The 21,752-nt window shown below is 37.2% G+C and overlaps 1 protein-coding gene across 2 annotated transcripts in view; it reads right to left on the reverse strand.

Annotated features, from left to right (window-relative positions):
- Positions 1-215: 215 nt before the first annotated feature.
- Positions 216-21,752, reverse strand: part of LOC133755407 (zinc finger protein 260-like) — a 40,597-nt gene continuing 19,060 nt past the window's right edge. The window contains exons 3-7 of one of the 2 annotated variants that reach the window (XM_062185513.1): positions 16,753-17,057; positions 8,399-8,456; positions 6,500-6,626; positions 6,154-6,246; positions 216-4,323 (exon numbers count right to left, since the gene is read on the reverse strand). In XM_062185513.1, coding sequence (XP_062041497.1) covers positions 2,402-4,323; positions 6,154-6,246; positions 6,500-6,626; positions 8,399-8,456; positions 16,753-16,778 — 2,226 coding nt within the window. In that variant the 5' untranslated portion in view covers positions 16,779-17,057 and the 3' untranslated portion in view covers positions 216-2,401. The remainder of the gene's footprint in view (positions 4,324-6,153; positions 6,247-6,499; positions 6,627-8,398; positions 8,457-16,752; positions 17,058-21,752) is intronic. The other variant, XM_062185515.1, reaches the window with a different exon arrangement.

Below are 21,752 nucleotides of genomic sequence, written 5' to 3' on the forward strand. Positions count from 1 at the left end.
AAAGGTACAGACTGGCTGAATGGATTAAAAACAAACTCATCTGCTTGCTGCCTGCAAGAAACACATCTCAGGAACAAAGATGCATGCAAACTGAAAGTGAAAGGATAAGAAAAATACTCTATGCTAATGGAACACAGAAAAGGATAAATGTAGAAATGCTAATAGCAAAGAAAAGACTTTAAACAAAAACTATTAAGAGACAAAGAATGGCACTATATAATGATTAAGGGATCAATTCAACGGGAAGATGTGAGTATAAATAAATGTATATGCACAGAATGCTTAGGGTCCTGGCTATTTAAAATAAATGTTGGTGTTAAAAGAAATGTTAAAGATACAAAGAGAGAAATAGACTCCAATAAAATAGTAATGGGAGACTTCAACAACCCAATTCATTAATGAACAGATCAACAAGACAAATAATTAACAAGAACAAAACTAATTCAAACTATGGACCAATTGGACCTAACTGCTATCTACAGAACTTTTCAACCCATCATTGCAGAATACACATTCTTTTCAGCAGTACATGGAACTTTCTTAAGAAAAGACTATATGGTCATCCATAAAGCAAGTCTCAGCAAATTAAAAAAAAAAAGTGAAAGTCAAATTGTGCATCTCCTCTGATAAAAATGGAATAAAGCTAGAAATCAACAACTCAAGAATCTCTAGATCATATACAACCACAGGGAGACTGAACAACATGCTCCTCAATGAACAGTAGGTCATAAAAGAAATCAAGAAATCAAAAAATTTCTTGAAATGAATGAAGATGATAATAAATCACATCAAAACTTATTGGATAATACAAAAGCAGTGTTAAGAGGGAAGTTTAGAGCAACTGGTGCCTACTGAAGAAATTGGAAATGTGTTAAACAAATGAGCTATCAATGAATCTCAAGGACCAAGGAAAACAACAGCCCAAACTGCAAATTACTTACAAAAGATCAGTAAAAGGAAGAGCTGTTTTTTTGAACAAACAAAATTGATTCATTATTGGCCCAACTGATCAACAAAAAAAAGGGAGAAGGCCTAAATCAATAAAATCAGAGACAAAAACAAGATCTACCAACAGATACCAGAGAAATAAAGAGAATCACCAGAAATTACTACAAAGTTCTGTATGTCAATAATTGGGAAATGCAGAAGAAATGGATAGATTCCTGGACACAATCTACCAATATTAAGTCATGAAGCCATCCCTTGTCACTGAATCCCAATTCAGTCTCACACCCTATTATTCTCCACCCAAATCCCTGCACTCAACCACTGGTTTGGTAGAAGCAAACTTGAAGATCCTGTATAAAGGAGTTCATCTCCAACTTTTAACACCCACCCCCACCCATAGCCTGCCTAAGATATAAAAATGCCCAGACCCGGGAGTCTTAACCCTCAATCCATGTGTTCATTCTTTGTTCACACTGGCAATTGATCAACCACTGTGAGTTAATTTTCTTTGAATAAATTCAGACTTGCTGTGCATTTGTATCCAGTCTCCTCTCTGTTTCTTCTCCCTTTTCCTTATAGGAGTACCCCTAACATCTTTGTAGAAAGCCAGCATCATGATTCCTGAACCAGAAAAAGATAAAACAGAGAAAGAACTACAGACTAATATCTCTGATGAACACAGATGCAGATATCCTCAACAAAATACTAGCTAATTGAACCCAACAACACATCAGAAAAGATCATTCACCTGGACCAAGGGGTATTTATCACTATATGCAGAGATGGTTCCACATTTCCAAATCAGTGAATGTGATTCATCCCATTGCAAACTGAGGAACAAAAGTGATATTATCTCAGTTGATTCAGAGAAAGCATTTGAAAAAATACAACACCCTTTCTTGGTAAAAATCATTAAACAAACTGGGTAGAAAAGGAGCATTTCTCAACACAATCAAGGCAACTTATGATAAACCCATGGCCACCTGTGTGAATTCTCTGATGCATTATAAGTTGTGACTTCTGGCCAAAGGTTTTCCCACAGTCATTACATTCATAAGCTTCCTTCATTGTGTGAATTCTCTGATGTTTGATGAGGTCTGACTTTTGGCCAAAGGTTTTTCCAGTCATTGCATTCATGGTTTTCCCCCATTCAAACTCTCTGATGTTCAAAAAGGTCTGACTTCTGGCCAAAAGCTTTTCCTTAGTCATTAAAGTTTCTCACCTGTGTGAATTCCCTGGTGCATTAGGAGTTGTGACTTATTGCCAAAGGCTTTTCCACAGTCATTACACTCATGTTTCTCCCTTATGTGAATTCTGACAAGGTGGGATTTTCACAAAGAATTTTCTACAGGGAATGCATTCATAAGGCATCTCTCCTGTGTGAATTCTCTGATAGATTATGATCTGTGACTTATATCTGAAGGCTTTTTCAGACATCACATTCATAAGGATTCTACCCTGTGTGAATTCTCTGATGTTTGATAAGGTCTGCCTTCTGGACAAAGGCTTTTCCACAGACGTTACATTCATAAGGTTTCTCCCCTGTGTGAATTCTCTGATGGATCATGAGATGTGACTTTTGTCCAAAGGCTTTTCTACAGTCTTTACATTCATAAGGTTTCTCCCCTGTGTGAATTCTCTGATGGATCATGAGATGTGATTTAAGGCTGAAGGCTTTTCCACAGTCACTACATTCATAAGGTTTCTCCCCTGTGTGAATTATTTGATGAATTATGAGATGTGACCTCTGGCCAAAGGCTTTTCCACAGTCATTGCATTCATAAGATTTCTCTCCTGTGTGAATTTTCCGATGGATTACAAGATGTGACTTCCTGCAAAAGGCTTTTCCACAGTCATTGCATTTATAAGGTTTCTCTCCTGTGTGAATTCTCTGATGGATTATGAGGTCTGACTTCCTGCTGAAGGCTTTTCCACAGTCATTGCATTTATAAGGTTTCTCTCCTGTGTGAATTCTCTGATGAGTTATGAGATTTGACTTCTGGCCAAAAGCTTTTCCACAGTCATTACATTCATAGGGTTTCTCCCCTGTGTGAATTCTCTGATGTATTATGAGTTGTGACTTTGAGCCAAAGGCTTTGCCACAGTCATTACATTTATAAGGTTTCTCCCCTGTGTGAATTCTCTGATGTTTGATGAGTGCTGACTTTAAGCCAAAGGCTTTGCCGCATTCATTACATTCACAAGTTTTCTCCCCTTTGTGAATTCTCTGATGCACTCTGAGATGTGACTTCTGGCCAAAGGCTTTTCCACAGGCATTGCATTTATAAGGTTTCTCTCCTTTGTGAATTCTCTGATGGGTTATGAGTTGTGACTTATAGCTAAAGACTTTTCTACAGTCATTACATTCATAAGGTTTCTCTGCCATGTGAATTTTCTGATGTTTGATGAGGTCTGACTTCAAACCAAAGGCTATCCCACAGTTATTACATTCATAAAATTTCTCCCCTGTGTGAATTCTCTGATGCACTCTGAGATGTGACTTCTGGCCAAAGGCTTTTCCACAGTCATTGCATTCATAAGGTTTCTCTCCTGTGTGAATTCTCTGATGCATTACAAGATGTGACTTACGGCTGAAGGTTTTTCCACAGTCATTACATTCATAAGGTTTCTCTCCTGTGTGAATTCTCTGATGTCTCATGAGTGCTGACCTCAAGCCAAAGGGTTTGCCACAGTCATTACATTCATAAGGTTTCTCCCCTGTGTGAATTCTCTGATGGGTTATGAGTTGTGACTTATGGCTGAAGGCTTTGCCGCAGTCATTACATTCATGAGGTTTCTCTCCTGTGTGAATTTTCTGATGCACTCGGAGATGTGACTTCTGGACAAAGGCTTTTCCACAGGCATTGCATTCATAAGGTTTCTCTCCTGTGTGAATTCTCTGATGTATTATGAGTTGTGACTTATAGCCAAAGACTTTTCTACAGTCATTACATTCATAAGGTTTCTCTGCCGTGTGAATTTTCTGATGTTTGATGAGGTCTGACTTCAAACCAAAGGCTACCCCACATTTATTACATTCATAAAATTTCTCTCCTGTGTGAATTCTCTGATGCACTCTGAGATGTGACTTCTGGCCAAATGCTTTTCCACAGGCATTACATTCATAAGGTTTCTCTCCTGTGTGAATTCTCTGATGCACTATGAGATGTGACTTCTGGCCAAAGGCTTTTCCACAGTCATTACATTCATAAGGTTTCTCTCCTGAGTGAATTCTCTGATGTTTCATGAATGCTGACTTAGAGTCAAAGGCTTTTCCACAGTCATTACATTCATAAGATTTCTCTGCCATGTTATTAAATTTTTTTTCTTGAATTTTCTTATTGGTCCTAATTATGTCATCACTTTTCATGGCAACTGAAATGAGAAAAAAATTCACTGAATCACATATAAATGCTTTCTCCTGGAATACTGATGTAAAGGGAATGAAGTTGCTTGTTATCTAAGTGGCATAAGATGTTAACATAATCAGTAAAAGACACTTATTTATACCTATTATATGGTTTTTGGGTGTACCAACAGATTTCCAAATGTTCAATCATGATTGATCCTGTTTACTACTTGAATTTTATTCAAGTATGGCAAAATGGCTTTCCTTGTTAGATTTGTTAATTCACTGCTTAGGGTGCCTGCATCTCAAAATAGTGCCAGTTTGAGCTCTGGTTACTGTGATTCCAATAAATCTCTAGTGTATGTAAATTAGAAGGCAGCAAATAATGGTTCATGTGCTTGGGACCCTGTGATATGTCAGGGAAGACTAGATGAAATTCCAGCCTTTTGGCTTCAGACTAATCAGATCTAACTGTTGTAGGCATTGGGGGCTTGAGCTACTAAATGATCTCTCTCTCTTTCTCCACTCATTGTCACTGTCAATAACAATGATGACAGTACTATAAGATGTTAAAGAATGGAAAAATATTTAGTCAGTATATTCCCCCATTGCCTAGCAACTAGTTTTTTTCCCTGTCCTTCTTCTTTAGTTAATTTTTATTAAAATGATATGTTTTGTGCTTCCCTATTTTGACCATAAATATGGGAATGTTTTACTGGATCAGTTACTTGCACTTGAAGAAGAGTGAAATGTGTCTGTACTCCAAACAGGATCAAATTTAAGAGACAAGATTTGAATCTATAGTTGTCTCATGTTCAGTCTTCCCAGGTAAACAGCATTTGAAGGAATTTTCAAATGAGAAACTGCATTTATCTGCACTCTATGACAGCTTCCCCATATTCCTAAGGAAATTTAACATCTTCAGCTTCTCAGAATGACAACAGGTACAGAAACATCGCACTATACCACCTTGGGTATACACTCCCTAAGAGTTTAAAGAATTTGTTTTTGCAACCCAGAATGTGTTTACCTTCTTTGAAAAATGTTTTCTAGCTGATTCTGAAATCACCAGCCCTGAGTATCACTCTTCAGTTTTTTACATAAACACACTTATGTGATAATTTGACCTTGGGATTCAGAATCTCAAGACTTTCTTGGTGAGTTTAGGATCAGTTATTTTCATGTTTCTATACAAGTGCATGCTTAGCTTCAGGATTTCTGATGTCATTGCACAGAGGCTTACTTCTGACCTTCCCTTAGCATTTATTTATTTATTTATATGCTTGAGAGTCAGAGAATTAGATAGAAGGGAGAATGAAACAGAAGATTGACAGCCACAGGCTTTCTCCTCCAATGTTTCTAGCAACGCATTTTTTCTTATTTTATGTGAAAGGCACTGAGAAAGAGAAAGGAGAGAGAGAGAGTTCACATTTATTTGTTCAGTCATGAGATCCTTAAAATAGCAAGTTATGTGCCTGGTCAAAACCATGAGTGGGGACTCAATCTGAAACAAGTTTCTATAACTTGCCAAACTGACAAGAACTGAAGAAAAGAATAAATGCATGAAAGAAAACATATCAAATACAGAGAAGGGCAATGTATCTAACCTAGAAAAAAATCCTTAGTAACATCAAAAGGATTGGAATTTTATTTTTTTAAAGCAAAGAATAACTTAATCAAGAACAAAAGAGTTAGAGATATAATGGCATCCCTAGAAACTCTAGAATCCATTGTCTGATACAAAAAACCAGCTTTCATCAGGAGTAACACTTGGGAGAAATTCATAGAAAGAGCCTCACTCAACATCTTCTGTGCTCTTTCTGCCTTGGCTCCCTCATCATTATGTACATACTGACCTGGAAAGCTCTGATTTAGGCACTCATTCACCATCCATGGCTCTGCTTCTTGCTCCAACTTAAAAATCAAATCAGGTTTGGTAATGCAGTGCCCTATTAATGGAAACAATGTAAGCTTTTGTGAAGTCATTATCTTGAGTTATTTAAAGGACTACAGCTTATTCCAGGAACTATGCAACAAATGTTCCAATTTGAGTCCTTTCCTAGATGGTAGACATTCAGAATATTCATGGACTCAAATTCTTTACCTGCCCACCATTAAACTTTATAAAGTTTATAAAGTGTTCACTGATTTTTCAAACAGCAATAAAATTTTATCATTGGGCATGTGATGGGTGTCACTCACCCAAGAAGAGCAGGCTGCTGTAGGTCTCCAACATCACATCCCTGTACAGAATTTTCTGAGCTTTGTTCATGTTCTGCCATTCCTCCCAGGTAAAGTAAACAGCCAGGTCTTCAAATGTTAGCATCACCTGTAATAGAACACTTCTGGTCAACACATTAACTCTGTCACAAAACAAACACTGACCATTTTTATTTTATACATAAGAATTAAGGAAGAAAAAAGGATGTAGTTTCATTTTAGACTTGAGCATTTGGACAGCCACACAGAAGCATTCAGCAGGGAGTCAAACCTATGGTCTAAAGACTGTGAAAAATGCCCCAACTGGAAGAAAACAGGAGTTTCAGGTCACAAAGGGCCACATCTGTCAAGGGGAATCGCACAGCAGCCTGAAAGGAAGACAATGTTGACTCTTGAATGAGCTATGTTAAGGTGAAGAATGTATTCAGGTGAAAAAACAAGAAACCATCAGTGGAGCTATGTTGGGAATGAACAGAGAAGAATTTCCAGAAAAACACCATGCAAAGTGACTTCAAATATGGCAGAAAAAAATATTTTAAAAAAGGCAGGCATTCATCTTGGTGTTTATGATGCCAGCTAAGATATCCTACTTCTACTTCAAAGTACCTAGGTTCAAATTCCAGTGCCAGTTCCAGTTTCCAGCTCCCAGCTAATGCTGGAGAAGCAGTAGTGATTCCACCAATGAGAAAAATCTAGACTCCATTCCTGACTTCTGGCTTCAGTCCTGCCCAACCTTGGCTTGGTATGGTTATTTTTATAGTGAATAAGTGCATGGGAGCAATCTCTTTTTTTCTCTCTCAGTCCATCAGCTTCTTTCTCAATCAAGCTCATAAATATTTCTAAATAAGAGAAGATTCAAGTAAGACAAAGAATAGAAAATAGCTTTTGACTTTGACTATGCTTATTCTACTAACATACATTTGAAGAACTGAGATAACATTATACCAAATTAAAGTGAAAACAATGGAATTAATTGCCCCAAAACAGAATTTGGGAAAGTGTGTAGTATAATCTGCATTTGTGACCAAGAGAAATACATAGAGATTTGTTAAAGAACTCGCAGTAGTCACCAGCATTATGGTGCAGCCAGTTAAGCTTCCAACTGCAATGGTGGCATCTCACATGAAGACTATTTGAGTCCAGAGTACTCCACTCTAATCTAGCTCTCTGCTAAAGTTCCTGAAAGAGCAGTCAAAGATTGCTTAAGTATTTGGGCCCCTTTAATGAATATGGCGACTAAGATGGAATTCCAGGTACCTGGCTTTGGTCTGACCCAGTCCCAGCCATTGTGGTCATTTGGGGAATGAACCAGTAGATGGAAAGTGTCTATTTCTCTTTGCCCATCTTTCCCAATCTCTGTAGCTCTGTCTTTTGAATAAATAAATAAATCTTAAAAAATAAAAGAACCTGCAGGAGATTCTTTTCCCCACATATTCCTGATCCTATCCCTGAATCAAATTCAGCTTCTCAAAACCATTAAGGACTGAAAACTGATTTGTGTTTTTTAGTAATAGGTGACTCTTAACCTTGCAGAATGCTAAGTGTTTATTTCCAGGGACACATGAAAACCCTGCTCACTACATCATCTTTGTTGTTTCAGACATCATGACCAAAAAATTTAGCATATTGTACTCAACGTTTCAACTCAAAACATGTAACAAATGTATATTTTGCTAAGGCAACAGACCAGAGGCCAAATAGCTGTATCTTAGATGATTGTAACATTTCATAATCAAGGCAAATTCATCATTCATCTTGTTTGTGAACATTCTCTGAGAATAAATTTTATGTTTATTTTTCCATTTTAATTAATAAACTATTATAATCTTCCTAAAATGAAAACTGACAACCAGCTGAGCAATAATTAAGAAAACCACTTACAGGGTATGTAATAATTTTGTTTAGTCTTGGAAATATGTGAAGGTGCCCAGAATCATACCTGGAAGAGAAGACAAATGGAAGGAGTTAAAAGAAAGCTTATCTGGTTTCCTTCTATATTGAACTGGGAAAAAAAAAAAAAGAATGAAATACAATGAATAAAGAGTAATGAATACATTAACCTAGGAAACATCATTTTCCCTGTGGAGAAATATTTAAACAAGAAAATATATAAAAAAGCACATTCACTTCTATTAAGTAGTAGAGATTAAACAATTATCATTGGCTTAATGAAAGCATTATCTACAAGTTCAAGTGTATGGCAGACTAGGTTTCACAGACCTCCATTTCTGGAAATCATGAGAGCAGAATGAAGTAATGGGAATGTGGTAGGAAGCAATGTAGACAGTCACTCTCAGACATGACAGTTTATCTCTCCACCCAAAGCCACACCCTCAAGACCACTTAAATAATGAGATAGTAAAATTTAAGGGTGATTGTTCAAATAAATGAGGTTATTAAAGAGATAAACATTATACTGTCACTAAATTTTAAACTGAAGAAACTTGTTTTTGAATTACCATTTTTCTATTAAAGCAAAAGTATCACACAGGATCCCATATCTGTGTGTACTTTAGAACACTTTATTTTTTAGACCTGAAATTCTATAGAAAGCATGCAATTTACAGATTCAGATGTTTTTGGCCAAAATTGCATTGGAACAAATATACATAATGTATATTTAATGCAGTACACATTACCAGTAATGATTCCAAATGAAACCGTTCCTGGTATCCATCCCTTCACAAGACTCTGGATTTCATTTTTCATATGTTTAACCCCCCAGGATATCAGTAAATGTGACAGAAACAGATAGTTTGTAAAGTATTTGCCTTCTCAGATTTTCCTTATGCTCTGGAAAGCCATGGGTCCTGCCCATTGAAGAGATAGGGTGTTACCAAGATTTATCACAAACCACCAGACCTTTAAATGAAAGCATCTCTAAGGCATGAGTGTCAATCAGTACCTCAGATCAGTTCATCATTTCTGATCCCAAGCTGATGATAGCAACTGCCCAGATGAGCTCATACCAAAATATTGAATTAGAACCATAAATCAAATGGCTATTTGTTAAACCATTGTATTTTCTGATTTGTCCTATATCAAATGCTGATACACCCTGGTGAGCAGGGAAGAAAGTTCCATTACATGCAAAATAAAATTAATAGAACTTCACAATCTCATGCAGAAGTTTCCATAAACATGGGACCTGCACTGCCACATGGCAAGTAAAGTTGCCACCTGGAATGCAAGCAATCCAGCTCCCTTCTAGTGGCCTGAGAAAAGCACTGGAAGAAGGCCCAAGTACTTGGGTAAATGCTGCTAATATAGGAGACCCAGATGAAGCTCTTGGCCTCAGCCTGTCCCAGCCCTGCCCATTGCAGCAATCTGGGGGAGTGACTCAGCAGATGGAAGATTAGTGTGTCTCCCTCTCTCTATATATCACACTTTCAAATAATTTTTTAAAATCTTAGAAAAAAGCTTCTATAAACATGATCTGTGCCTGTCAATTGCGTCTTAGCAAAGCTGCTGCTACTAAAAAAATTTAGTCCTGGGAAATCACAAATTCATTGGAGATCATAAGATAATGCTTCACATTTCTGCTTATATGTGGTCATATTCTTTTTGTTTATATTTTAAGAAACTTATTAGCACATGAAATCTAATTTAGTATAATTTTACTGTTCATAAAATAGTAATTTTCTGAAGCTGCATGTATACTAAATATTGGATAAAACTTTCAAGATGAAATTGTTGACACTGAGTGGGAAATTTTGATATGCTTTTTGAAGTCACACAATACATATGTAACATCAGGATCAAAAGGAAAGCCATGCTCAGGGCAATCTTCTAAAGCAATACTGGTGACAGTTTCTGAAATTAATCTGAAAAATAAATGTGTTTTTAACGAAGTGTGGCAAAATAGAAATCACCATCCAAAAGTTAGGATGCCAGGTATCTACAAATCATGTGACTCAAACCACTTATCTCCTGAAATGCAATTTATTTCATCTTTTTTACATGCAGAGACCCTCACAGATGTTCCTTGAGCTACCTGGAAGAATTACTAGTATACAGGGGGGCAGCAGCATAACTCTAGATACCAAGTGTATGGCAGACTAGGTTTCACAGACCTCCATTTCTGGAAATCATGAGAGCAGAATGAAGTAATGGGAATGTGGTAGTAAGCAATGTAGACAGTCACTCTCAGACATGACAGTTTATCTCTCCACCCCAGGCCACACCCTCAAGACCACTTAAATAAGCAACACTCACTAGGCCCTTGCCTTTATTTCTAATCCATTCCATTCACAACCTTTATTTTTTTTTTTTAAGGCTGGTCCAGAGCTTCCAATATCACCTGGGCTTTCTTTCTTTCTTTTTCTTTTTGACAGAGTTAGTGAGAGAAAGACAGAAAGGTCTTCCTTCCTTTGGTTCACTCCCCAAATGGCCACCACAGCCAGCACTGCGCTGATCCGAAGCCAGGAGCCAGGTGTTTTATCCTGGTCTCCCATGCAGGTGCAGGTGCCCAACCACTTGGACCATTCTCCACTGCCCTCCTGGGCCACGGCAGAGAGCTGGACTGGAAGAGGAGCAACCAGGACTAGAATCTGGCACCCATATGAGATGCCGGCACTGCAGGTGGAGGATTAACCAAGTGAGCCACGGTGCTGGCCCCCTGGGTTGTCATAACTTATGGATGAGGTAAGGTAATATCAGCTAAACCTTGTTCATTCTGGTCAGTATGATCAAGAACTGCTTGGACAGTGCAAATCTACGATCTTTGAATTTCAGTGACTTTTTTCTCTGCTCTGAAGCAGTAAGGTATTGTCTCAGAAAGCATCGAGTGTTATTCTGTTAGAAATGATTCTTATTCCTGGAGCTCCCTTCTTCAGGTATTATAAAACTTATTCACTTCCAAAGAAAATGGAACTGTCACTCAGTACCCAAACTTACATGTTCCTGGAAACTAGGTGTTGTATAAAAATCTATAATGTCAAATCAGTGCTGGTCAGTCTACACATTGTAGGAAACCAGAAAGTTCATTTGGGGAAGATATACCATGAAACCCCACAAATGCAACTGCCACAGAGTGTAAGTCAGCTTGCACATATCTCACAATGATTTCTCAGGAAATGTGGGGACATTTCACTAGTACTACTAATATACTTATCTTACAGATGGGTAAACAGTGACAGAGGTGCAACCTACATTCACCACATACACCTTTTAGCTAAAAGGGTCTGAAAACGCACTTCCATTCTGTGGCTATCTTGGATTAGACAGACTGTCTATAAGACTTTTGGAACTACCTTCTGTACACCTGTAGTCACACTGGTCTTGTGTCAGTACATCATTTGACAAAAAAATTCTTGAAAACCCAACCTAATTCATCCTTTCTCCAGCTCTAGAACTGAGGATCTTCCACTGGTGTCTTCCTGGAACAGCCAAGATCTTTAGGGTGCATCTGAATAACAGATTCTGATACCTCAGATCCATGACTGTCACCTATGCCAGCAAGAGACAGGCACCTGTACTGCTCTCCAAGGTTCCCTCTACCCCCACACTGACATTCACAGACACAGAAACCACCCATACTGTTCTTGAGTAATATGAGGAAAGCCCAGCACCAGGAATTCAATTCTATGAAGATGATGGTAGTGGTTGGAATGGCACATTCTGAGAAGGAAAACAGAGGAGACTTTGCATGGTTCTGTCCTCCCGACATCATGGGCAGATGAGGCTACATTTCCCATAAAACAATGCAGACTTCCATTAGAAAGCAATAAGGATGATCCATATATTTACTGGACAATGAGCCTCCTAGGATACAGAGGTTGTACATCAGAACTTGTCTAACCACATGAGATATTCATATAATACTCCAATTCCATATTAATTCTTAGTTTGACAGATTTATATTTGAAAGAATCATAATTGGAGAAATTCAAATGTGGAAATGATTTTTAGAAATTGTCATGAAATTTATTTTGTGATGCTTATAATTAAATTGTGGTTCCAGAGCCTTTCTTACAGATGTTTAGGGAAAAAAACCCAAGAACTCTTTTTAACATAATACATTCACAAAAGAAACTAATATTCCTGAAAAACTAACTTTCAATCCTTTAAAATGGTGCTTGATCTTACCTACTAAAATAAATGTTTGCCATCAATGGACTGTTTTTCACAGTGAGAAAGTTATTCTAATGCTTTAAATGGATTAATATGGTTAGAAAACAAAGTGAGTGTCTTCTGAAATGTTTGTGAATATTTAAAATTGCAGTACCTGGTAATTCTATATCCAAAAGTTACTGAACTTGATCTATTCATCACTTCATCTAGTCATCTGTGTATATTTAACAAAACTTTTTTTTTTTTTTAAGAATTGCACTTAATTTGTGGTTTCTCCCACAAACTAGGCAAAGACAGGATGTCATGGAGTTCCTGCTTTTACTCATTTTCCTGTCTAGATGAGAATGGGCATGAAATTATGATCAACTTATTGGGGATTTGAGTGGTAGTAGCATAGACCATTGACTCTTGGTTCACAGCTATTGGTCAGTTTTCTATGTAAAATGTATTAATTGTGCTGTTTAAATTCTTGTATCATCTCTAATCTGGTAATTGCCTTTCAGTGACTTTATTATGCAAATTGAGGGAGGTCAGTCTTTTTTTTTTATATTTACAGAATTTTTTTAAAAAGATTTATTTACTTAAGAGGCAGAGTTATAGAAAGAGAGAGGCAGACAGAGAGGTCTTCCAACTACTGCTTCACTCTCCAAATAGCCACAATGGCCAGAGCTGGGCTGATCTGAAGCCAGGAACCAGGAGTTTCCCCTGGGTCTCCCACACTGGTGAATGGGCTCAAGCACTTGGGCTATCTTCTACTGCTTTCCCAGGCCATACTAGAGATCTAGATCAGAAGAGGAGCAGCTGGGACATGAACCGGTGTCCATATGGGCTGCTGGCACTGCAGGCAGATGCTTAATCCATTATGTCACAGTGCCAATGCCAGGACCTCAGTCTTTAGCTTCAATCTTAAGTAATTTCACCTCAAACATAGAAGCAAATTATTTCTTAGTTCCCAGCATCATACAATTTTAACAGAAAATCAAGTTGCAGGCATAAAAGAACTACAGTGGTATAGTGGATTCCCTTGTCCTTTCTAGGAGTTATTGCTCTATAGTGATAGCCACATACCTCTACCAGCAAAAGTTGCTCATTTTGGAATTGGAGATGAAGATTCTGTGGGGATTCCTGAGAAGAGAGAAAGTAGGAAGGCTACTCTAAGTTGTTGTTGATTGGCCTTTTACAACTCACTTTCTCTCCCTGGGTCATCTTAGTTATACCTTCTGAGTAATGGCTGGCATTTATAATTTCAAGCACTGAGTCAGAGAGAAGAGCTCTAGTACCTGATTAGTACTTATTGAAGAATGAAAAATATAGCCCCTATGATATAAAGAGAGTGATGACCACAGAGAAATTAATTCAGGATCCCTCAAGGAGTAAAAATTGAGGTCAATCTTGAGCTACTCATCACTAATGGAAATACACAATAATGTACCAACCAGCATTGTTTCATCATGTTTTATTTTCTAATTATTTGATTCATTAACATATTTTTTAAAAACAGAGGATAACATTGAATGGCACCTTTCCCCACATGCAGAAAAGGTCTATTTCCTGATTTAGCATATTAGGTCAGTAGACACACTCATACATTTCCTTATGAATTAATAGCCATATTCACAAATAAGTATAGAATGTATCATGCAGAAAAGAAGTCACATTGTATGAGGAAATTAATTTGGAATATTACACTTACTGTGTAAAGAGAGTCTTAAGATTCCTTTTGTTTTAATTTCAATACTATCTGATTAACCTGCACGTAAATGGATCTGTAAGGTGTGAATATTTTTGTTATATTCCTCATAGTAATTTATTTAAAAAATATGAATAGTAGATATCATATATCGTAATGGAGCTCAGACTTTGTTATTTTTCTACTCATCAGTTTTAGTTTCAAAATATTCTATCTTATGGACTGCTGTATTGATTTTACATGTACACTACTATCAGTAATCTAAATTCTAGGTGTACACAGATAATTTGTTGGGTACATGCATGCACCCAGGTTGGTAAGACAGTATTAAAATAATAACAAAAGGAATCCTAAGACTCACTTTACACGGTAAGTCCTACTTAGAGTTGGCTGCCCATGAGGCAGACGTCTGGGTGCTTTCCATTGTGATGCACTGAATTGTGTCTCTCCAAAGTTTCTATCTTCCAATCTCGAACCTGCAGTGTGACTCTATCTGGAGATGGTGCCTTTAATGGCACAATTAAAGTAAAAAAATCAAATGTGTGAGACTATAACCCAGACTTATGACCTTATAAGAAGAGAAACAAGAGATGGACATGAACAAAGGAAATATGAGATGGCACAGCAAGATGATATCTGACTGGATGCCAGAGAGTTGTCAGGAGAAAGCAAACCTACTGACACTTTGATCTTGGACTTTCAACTTACAGAACTATGTGAAAATAAATGTCTTTATTTAAACAATCCAATGTTCAGTAATTTGTTATGGTGACCTTGGCAAACTAAACAACATCTACCTCTGCCTGCATTATCTGCTGCCATGTACATGATCCACACAAGTTTTCAGAGAAACAAAAAAATTACAAATTTATGGGGCTAGCATTGTGGTGCAGTCAGTTAAGCCACTGCCTGTGGGGCTGGCATCCATATGGGTACCAGTTTGAGTTCTGACTCCTCCATTTCTTATCCAGGTCCCTGCTGGTACACCTGGGGAAATGGTGGAGGGTAGCCCAAAAACTCGAGGCTCTAAATCTATAAGGGAAATCCAAATAAAGATCCTGATTACTGGCTTCATACTGGCCCAGCCATGGCATTTGTAGCCCTCTGGGAAGTGAATCAGCAGATGGAAGACATTTTTATCTTTCTCTGCCTCTCGCTCTCTCTGTGTAACTCTGCCTTTCAAAAAACAAATCTTTAAATAAAGAAGTAAACTATGGCTTTAGTATCTAAAGACCTAAACGAGAGAAAGAGAAAAAAAGCAAAAGATTAAAGGAAAGATATAACAAAAATGTAGATGAGGCTAGCACTGTAGCACTGTGGATTAAGCTGCTGTCTACAATTCTGACATATCATACATGTGCCAGTTTGTGTCCTAGTCACTCAACTTGTGATCGAGCTACCTGATATTGAACCTGGGAAAGCAGCAAAAGATGGCCCAAGTGTGTGGGCCTCTGCCACCCACATGGGAGACCAAGATGAACCTCCTGGCTTCAGCCTGGCCCACTCCTAGCCATAGCAGTCATTTTGATCAATGAATCAATGAATGGAAGACCTCTGTGTAACTATGCCTGTCAAATTAATAAATATTTCTAAAGATTTATTTATTTATTTGAAAGGCAGAATTTCAGAGAAGGACATATAGAAATCATCCATCTGCTACTCCACTCCCCAAATGGTAGCAATGGCAGAGGTCAATAAGAAGCCAGGATCCAGGAGATTCTTCTGGGTCTCCAACATGGATGCAAGAGCCCAAAGACTTGTGGCATCTCCTGGAGTTTCCCCAGGCATATTATCAGGGAGCTGGATGAGAAGTGAGTGGAGCAATTGGGATATAAACCAATGCCGATATGGGATGCTGGCACTGCAGGTGGAGTCTTTATTTGCTAGACTACAGCACAAGCCTCAATAAATATTTCCTAAAACTTAGAGAAAGAAAATATGAGATGTATAAATTGTGGTTGCTTATATGAATGCATTTCTGAAAAGTACATAGCTTGATACAAATGAAACTTTTAAATTTATTTTTAAAAGATATTGATTCTTGTATCCTACACCATAAGATATACATCAACTTTAACAGGTTTTATTATGCACTTATTCATGAAGTTTCAGAGGTGCAATCAGTAATGAGGCTCAAATAACTGTCTTATCCAGGGATCCCACTAAATTTAAGCACTATATTCAACAGAAATTTTAAAAAAAGTTTCAAAACATGTATCAGAAGAAAAATAAATAATTTACATGCTGCATCTCACTTTAACTATAGTACTGCCTAAATTTTCAAGTCAGATGTACTCAAAAAATCCCACAGCTGGCAGTGATGGTCTAACATTTTGAGTAATAAAGTTTGTAAGTTACTTGGCTACAGAAAATAAAAATTCATAGATCACAAACTAAAATTATTAAGATGGCCCTATACACACACACAAAAAAAAACACCAACTCAAGGTCTTCATGCATTAAAATTTTTTACCTCAGACTTAGAGAGAGGTCTTCCATCTGATGGTTCACTCCTCAGACAGCCACAACGGCCGGAGTTGCACCGATCCAAGGCCAGAAGCCAGGAGCTTCTTCCAGGTCTCCCACATGGATACAGGGGCCCAAGGACTTGGGCCATCTTCTACTGCTTTCCCAGGCCATAGCAGAGAGCTGGACATGAAGCAGAGCAGCCGGGTCGTGAACCGGAGCCCATATAGGATGCAGGCACTTTAGGCCAGGGCATTAACCCCCTGCACCACCACGCTGCCCCTATTGGCAGCCCAATTTTATCTATTAAATCTGGAAAAAATAAATATCATCTCAAGTTAGATGACTAAATCTTAATCCTATGTGCCACCCATTATGTCCACTGTACCATATATCTAATATCAATATATCTGATGCCTCAATAGATAAATGATGTGTCTCACTATTACAAGTGTGGAAACTGTATTTTGTTCAAAACTTTAACCAAAAGTCCCTCAGTCTCTGCCTTCACTTTGAAGGAACACTTCTAGGATATACATGGGCACCTCATTGATTTTGCCAGCAAACAATTTTTCCAATGGGAATACAAGCATACATCATATGCCTGTATTTTTAAATTGATTTTTAAAAAGGTAGAGAGATACACACACAGAAAGAGAAAGAGAGAGGGAGAGAGAGGGAGAGAGATCTCCAACTGCTTGTTCACTCTCTAAATGTCTGCAACAGTTGTGAGTGGACCAGGCTCTCAAGGCCTCCACTTAGGTGACAGAATAATTTGGTGACAGGAACTAAGGAATTTGAGACATCATCCACTGTTTCCCAGGGATGTTAGCATGAAACTGGTTTGGAAGTGGTGTACCCAAAACTCAGATTGCCACTGCAAAATAGACTGTGAGCATTTGATGTGATGGCTAACAAAATGGAAAACCTAAAAGTCATCAAGATTCATGGACACATACAATATACCAAATTTGAGTCATGAAGACACATAGAAAACCTAAGCAAACCAAAAAACAAGACAGATTGAAGCAATAATAAAGACCTTCCAAACAAAGAAAAGCCCCAAACCAGACTGCTTCACTATTAATTCTACCAGAGTTTTAAAGAAGAACTAATTCCAATTCTTCTTCAGCTATTCAAAATTGTTGAAAGGGAGGGAATCCTCTCAAACTCCTTCTATTAGGCCAGCATCACCTTAATTCCTAAACCAGAAAAAATATATACAACAAAGAAAGAGAATTACAGAATAATACCACTGATGAATATATACGCAAAAATCTTCACCTAAAGACTAACTAGTGGAATTTAACAAAACATTAGAAAAATTATTCACATGGACCAAGAGGGATGTATGCCTGGTATGCAGGAATGATTCAACATAAGCAAATCAATAAATGTAACACATCAAATACACTGAGTAAAAACCACATGATGATCCCAATTGATGCAGAGAAAGCACTTGATAAAATACAATATGCTTTCATTATAAAAACCTTAAGCAAACTGGGTATAAAAAGAACATTTCTTAACACATTCAAGACAATATATGATAAATCTTCAACCAGCATCATACTGAATGAAAAATGTTGGAAGCATTTTCAATAAGATCTGGGACCAAAGTTACTCATTCTTACCATGCTATTCAAAACAGTTCTAAAAGTTTTGAACAGAGCAACAATGCAAGAAGAAATCAAAGGGATACAAATTAGAAAGGAGAAAGTCAAATTACCCCTACCTGCAGATTACATAATCCTATATATAAGGAAACCAAAAGACCTCAGTAAAAGACTATTAAAACTCCTTAGAGAGTTTAGTAAAGATCCAAAATATAAAATCAACACACAAAAATCGCATGGCTGATAAAGAACTTATCATGTCAGTACCATTCAGAATAGCTAAAAAAAACTTTTATTGTCTTGGAATAAATCAAGAAAGTGAAAAAAGTCTACAATGAAAATTACAAATAGAAGAAAATGCTTGAAAGGAAAATATTCCCTATCAATAAATTAAATATTTCCTATTAACAAATTGAAAAAATTAATATCACCAAAAGGCCCATACTACCAAAAGCAGCATTTAATTTTTTTTATTTTATTTTGCTTTATTTTTAAGGATCCACTCATTTATTTGAAATGTAGAGTCACAGGGAGGCAGAGGCAGAGACAGACAGAGGTCCTCCCATTCACTGGTCCACGCACTCAATAAATGCGAAATTTAAAGCATAAACTCCATTTAACCAATATGGTAATCACTAATGATCTTGGGAAGAGCAATTTGAAAGGAATAGTTGAAATAAAAATAAGACTCATTAAATTGAATGATAATAATAAAAAGAAAATGACATGGATGCCAATATAGTGACTTTTTTTGAGGAATTTAAATTGATAAAGAGAATTTGGAATTGTGGTACAGTGGGCTAAGCTGCCACCTGTGGTGCCAGCACTCCATGTGAGTGCCAGTTTGTGTCCAGGCAACTCCACTTCCAATTGAGCTCCCTGCTAATGCACTTGGGAAGTAGCAGAAGATGGCCCAAGGTCTTGGACCCCTGCCTCTTATGTTCAAGACTTAGCTGAAGTCCCTAACTTCAGTCTGGTCATGCCCAAGCTGTTGTGAATCTTCAGGGAATGAGCCAATAGATGAAAGAACTCTGTATTTTCTTCTCTCTCTGTAACTCTGCCATTCAAATAAGCAAATAAATTTTTAATAAGTTAATAAACTGATAAGAAAAAAACCCACAATATTATGTCATCTTATACCAAAAAGATAAAAAAGAACAAATGCTTGTGAAAATATGGGAAAAGATAACTCTCAGACACTGTGGGTGAAAATGCAACTTAGTTCAGGTGTTATGGAGAACAGTATGGTCATTCTTCAAAAAAGATAATAATTGATCTATTGTATGACAGTTATCTTACTCCTGGCTATATATCAGAAGAAAATGAAACTTTCATATCAAAGAGACAGCAATTCTCCTATAGTCACTATAACACAGCTCATAGCAGCCATGAACTATAACCAATCTAGCTGTCTATCAATGAAAAAGTGGACAAGGGAACATCATTTAGACACAAAAAAAATACAACATTGTTACATCCTGCAAAATGTATAAAAAGAGATCATTAAATTAATTGAAATAAGCCAGACACAGAAAGACAATGTCCCACTTTCCTTGTCATATATAGAAGTGAAAAAAATTGATATGAATATAGAATTATGATTATTAAAGACTGAGAAGTGTGGAGGCTAGGGAGAGAGGGGGAATGGATAACAGGAAGCAAAATACAGTGAGGCAGGAGTAACTTCTGCTGTTCCATAGTATAGTTAGATGACAACTGTGTACAAATTAAGTACTGTATAAACAACTGGAGGATAGGAGCTGTTAGGCTCAAAACATGAGGAGGAAATGGAAATATTAGTTGTCTAGCTTTTCTATGGTGTTCAAATATTACATTATCCCCTATAATGAATGAATAGTATACAGTAATAACTATTTCAATAAAATTTTAAAAATCAGAGGCATTTGTATATACTAACAATAAACTATTTAAAAATGAAATTAAGAAAACATTTCCATGTATAACAGCATAAAATACAGTTAGAAGACAATACCTTCCATCCCTGTCACTGATTATTGAAATATACAGCCCCAAAATCAGCAGATCAAGATGGCCTTTTCACTATAACTTTCTGATCAGCCTTTACATGATTTGCAACCAGATAAATTGGTATTCTGAAAATGTCACTGTTGGAAAGCTAAACTTGAACTCAAATGGGAGGATACTTATCCTGGTTTATTTAAATACTGCTATCAAAATACACAGAGGGTCATTAAACTTTCATCTGTGTCTCACATTTAAAATATAAACTGAGGGTGGGTATTTAGCCCAATAGTTAAATAGCTTCTATCCTTTATTGGAGTACCTGAGTTCAATTCCTAGATATGGATATAGCTCCTGACTCCAAAATCTTGTTAGTGCAGACCCTGAGAAGCAGTGCTGATGGCTCAGATGATTGGGTTCATGAAACTCACATGGAAAACCATTATTGAGTTCTCAGCAACCAGCTTTTGCCATGACGCTTACCATGGCATTTGTGGACATTTGTTTAATAAATTAGCAAACAGGAATCCTCTGTCTCAAAGTCTCTTAAATTAAATAAGAAAGGAATTCATCAGAGAAAAAGAGATAAGATTTAGATGCCAGGTCACAAAAAGGAGTGTGATAAGTGTTAAATGACAGTATAATGAAATATTTACTTTATTTCCATCTGATCTAATGGATAAATGTTTATTTAAAATAATAATATTGAAAATGAACTGGATAATTGTAGCTTCTCATAGATAAAAGAAACTATAGAAGAGTGGGCATCATGGTGTCACCATATGCAATGGCAGTATCCCATACAGATGCTGATTTGTGCCCCAACTGCTCCACTTCCAATCCAGGTCCCTGATAATAGCCTGAGAAAAGCAACAAAAGTGGCCTGATTGTTTGGGCCCCTGTCACTCCCATGGAAGACCAGATGAATCTGCTGACTTCAGCCTATCCCATCCTCAACTTTTGTAGCCATGTGGGGAGGGAACCAGCAGATAGAAGATATCTTTCTATCTCTCACCTCTCTGTAATTCTTTCAAATAGAATTAAAAAAAAAAAATTATAGAAGGGGGAGGTGCTGTGGTGTAGTGGGTAAAGCCACCACCTGCAGCAATGGCATCCCATAAGGGTGCCGGTTCATGTCCTGGCAGCTCCATTTCCTATCCAGCTCTCTGCTATGGCCTGGGAAAGCAGTGGGAGATGGCCCAAGCTCTTAGGCTCCTGTACCTGTGTGTGAGACCCAGAAGAAGCTCATGGTTCCTGGTTTCTAATCAGCACAGCTCCAGCTATATTGCAACCATCTGAATTTTGAATCAGTGGACGGAAGATTTCTATCTCTCTCTCTGTGTAACTCTTTCAAGTAAAATAAACAAATCTTTAAGAAAATTATAGAAATATGATTTGAGTGCCCAAT

The sequence above is a fragment of the Lepus europaeus genome, unplaced genomic scaffold (assembly GCF_033115175.1).
Source record: "Lepus europaeus isolate LE1 unplaced genomic scaffold, mLepTim1.pri SCAFFOLD_44, whole genome shotgun sequence".
Classification (NCBI taxonomy): Eukaryota; Metazoa; Chordata; class Mammalia; order Lagomorpha; family Leporidae; genus Lepus; species Lepus europaeus.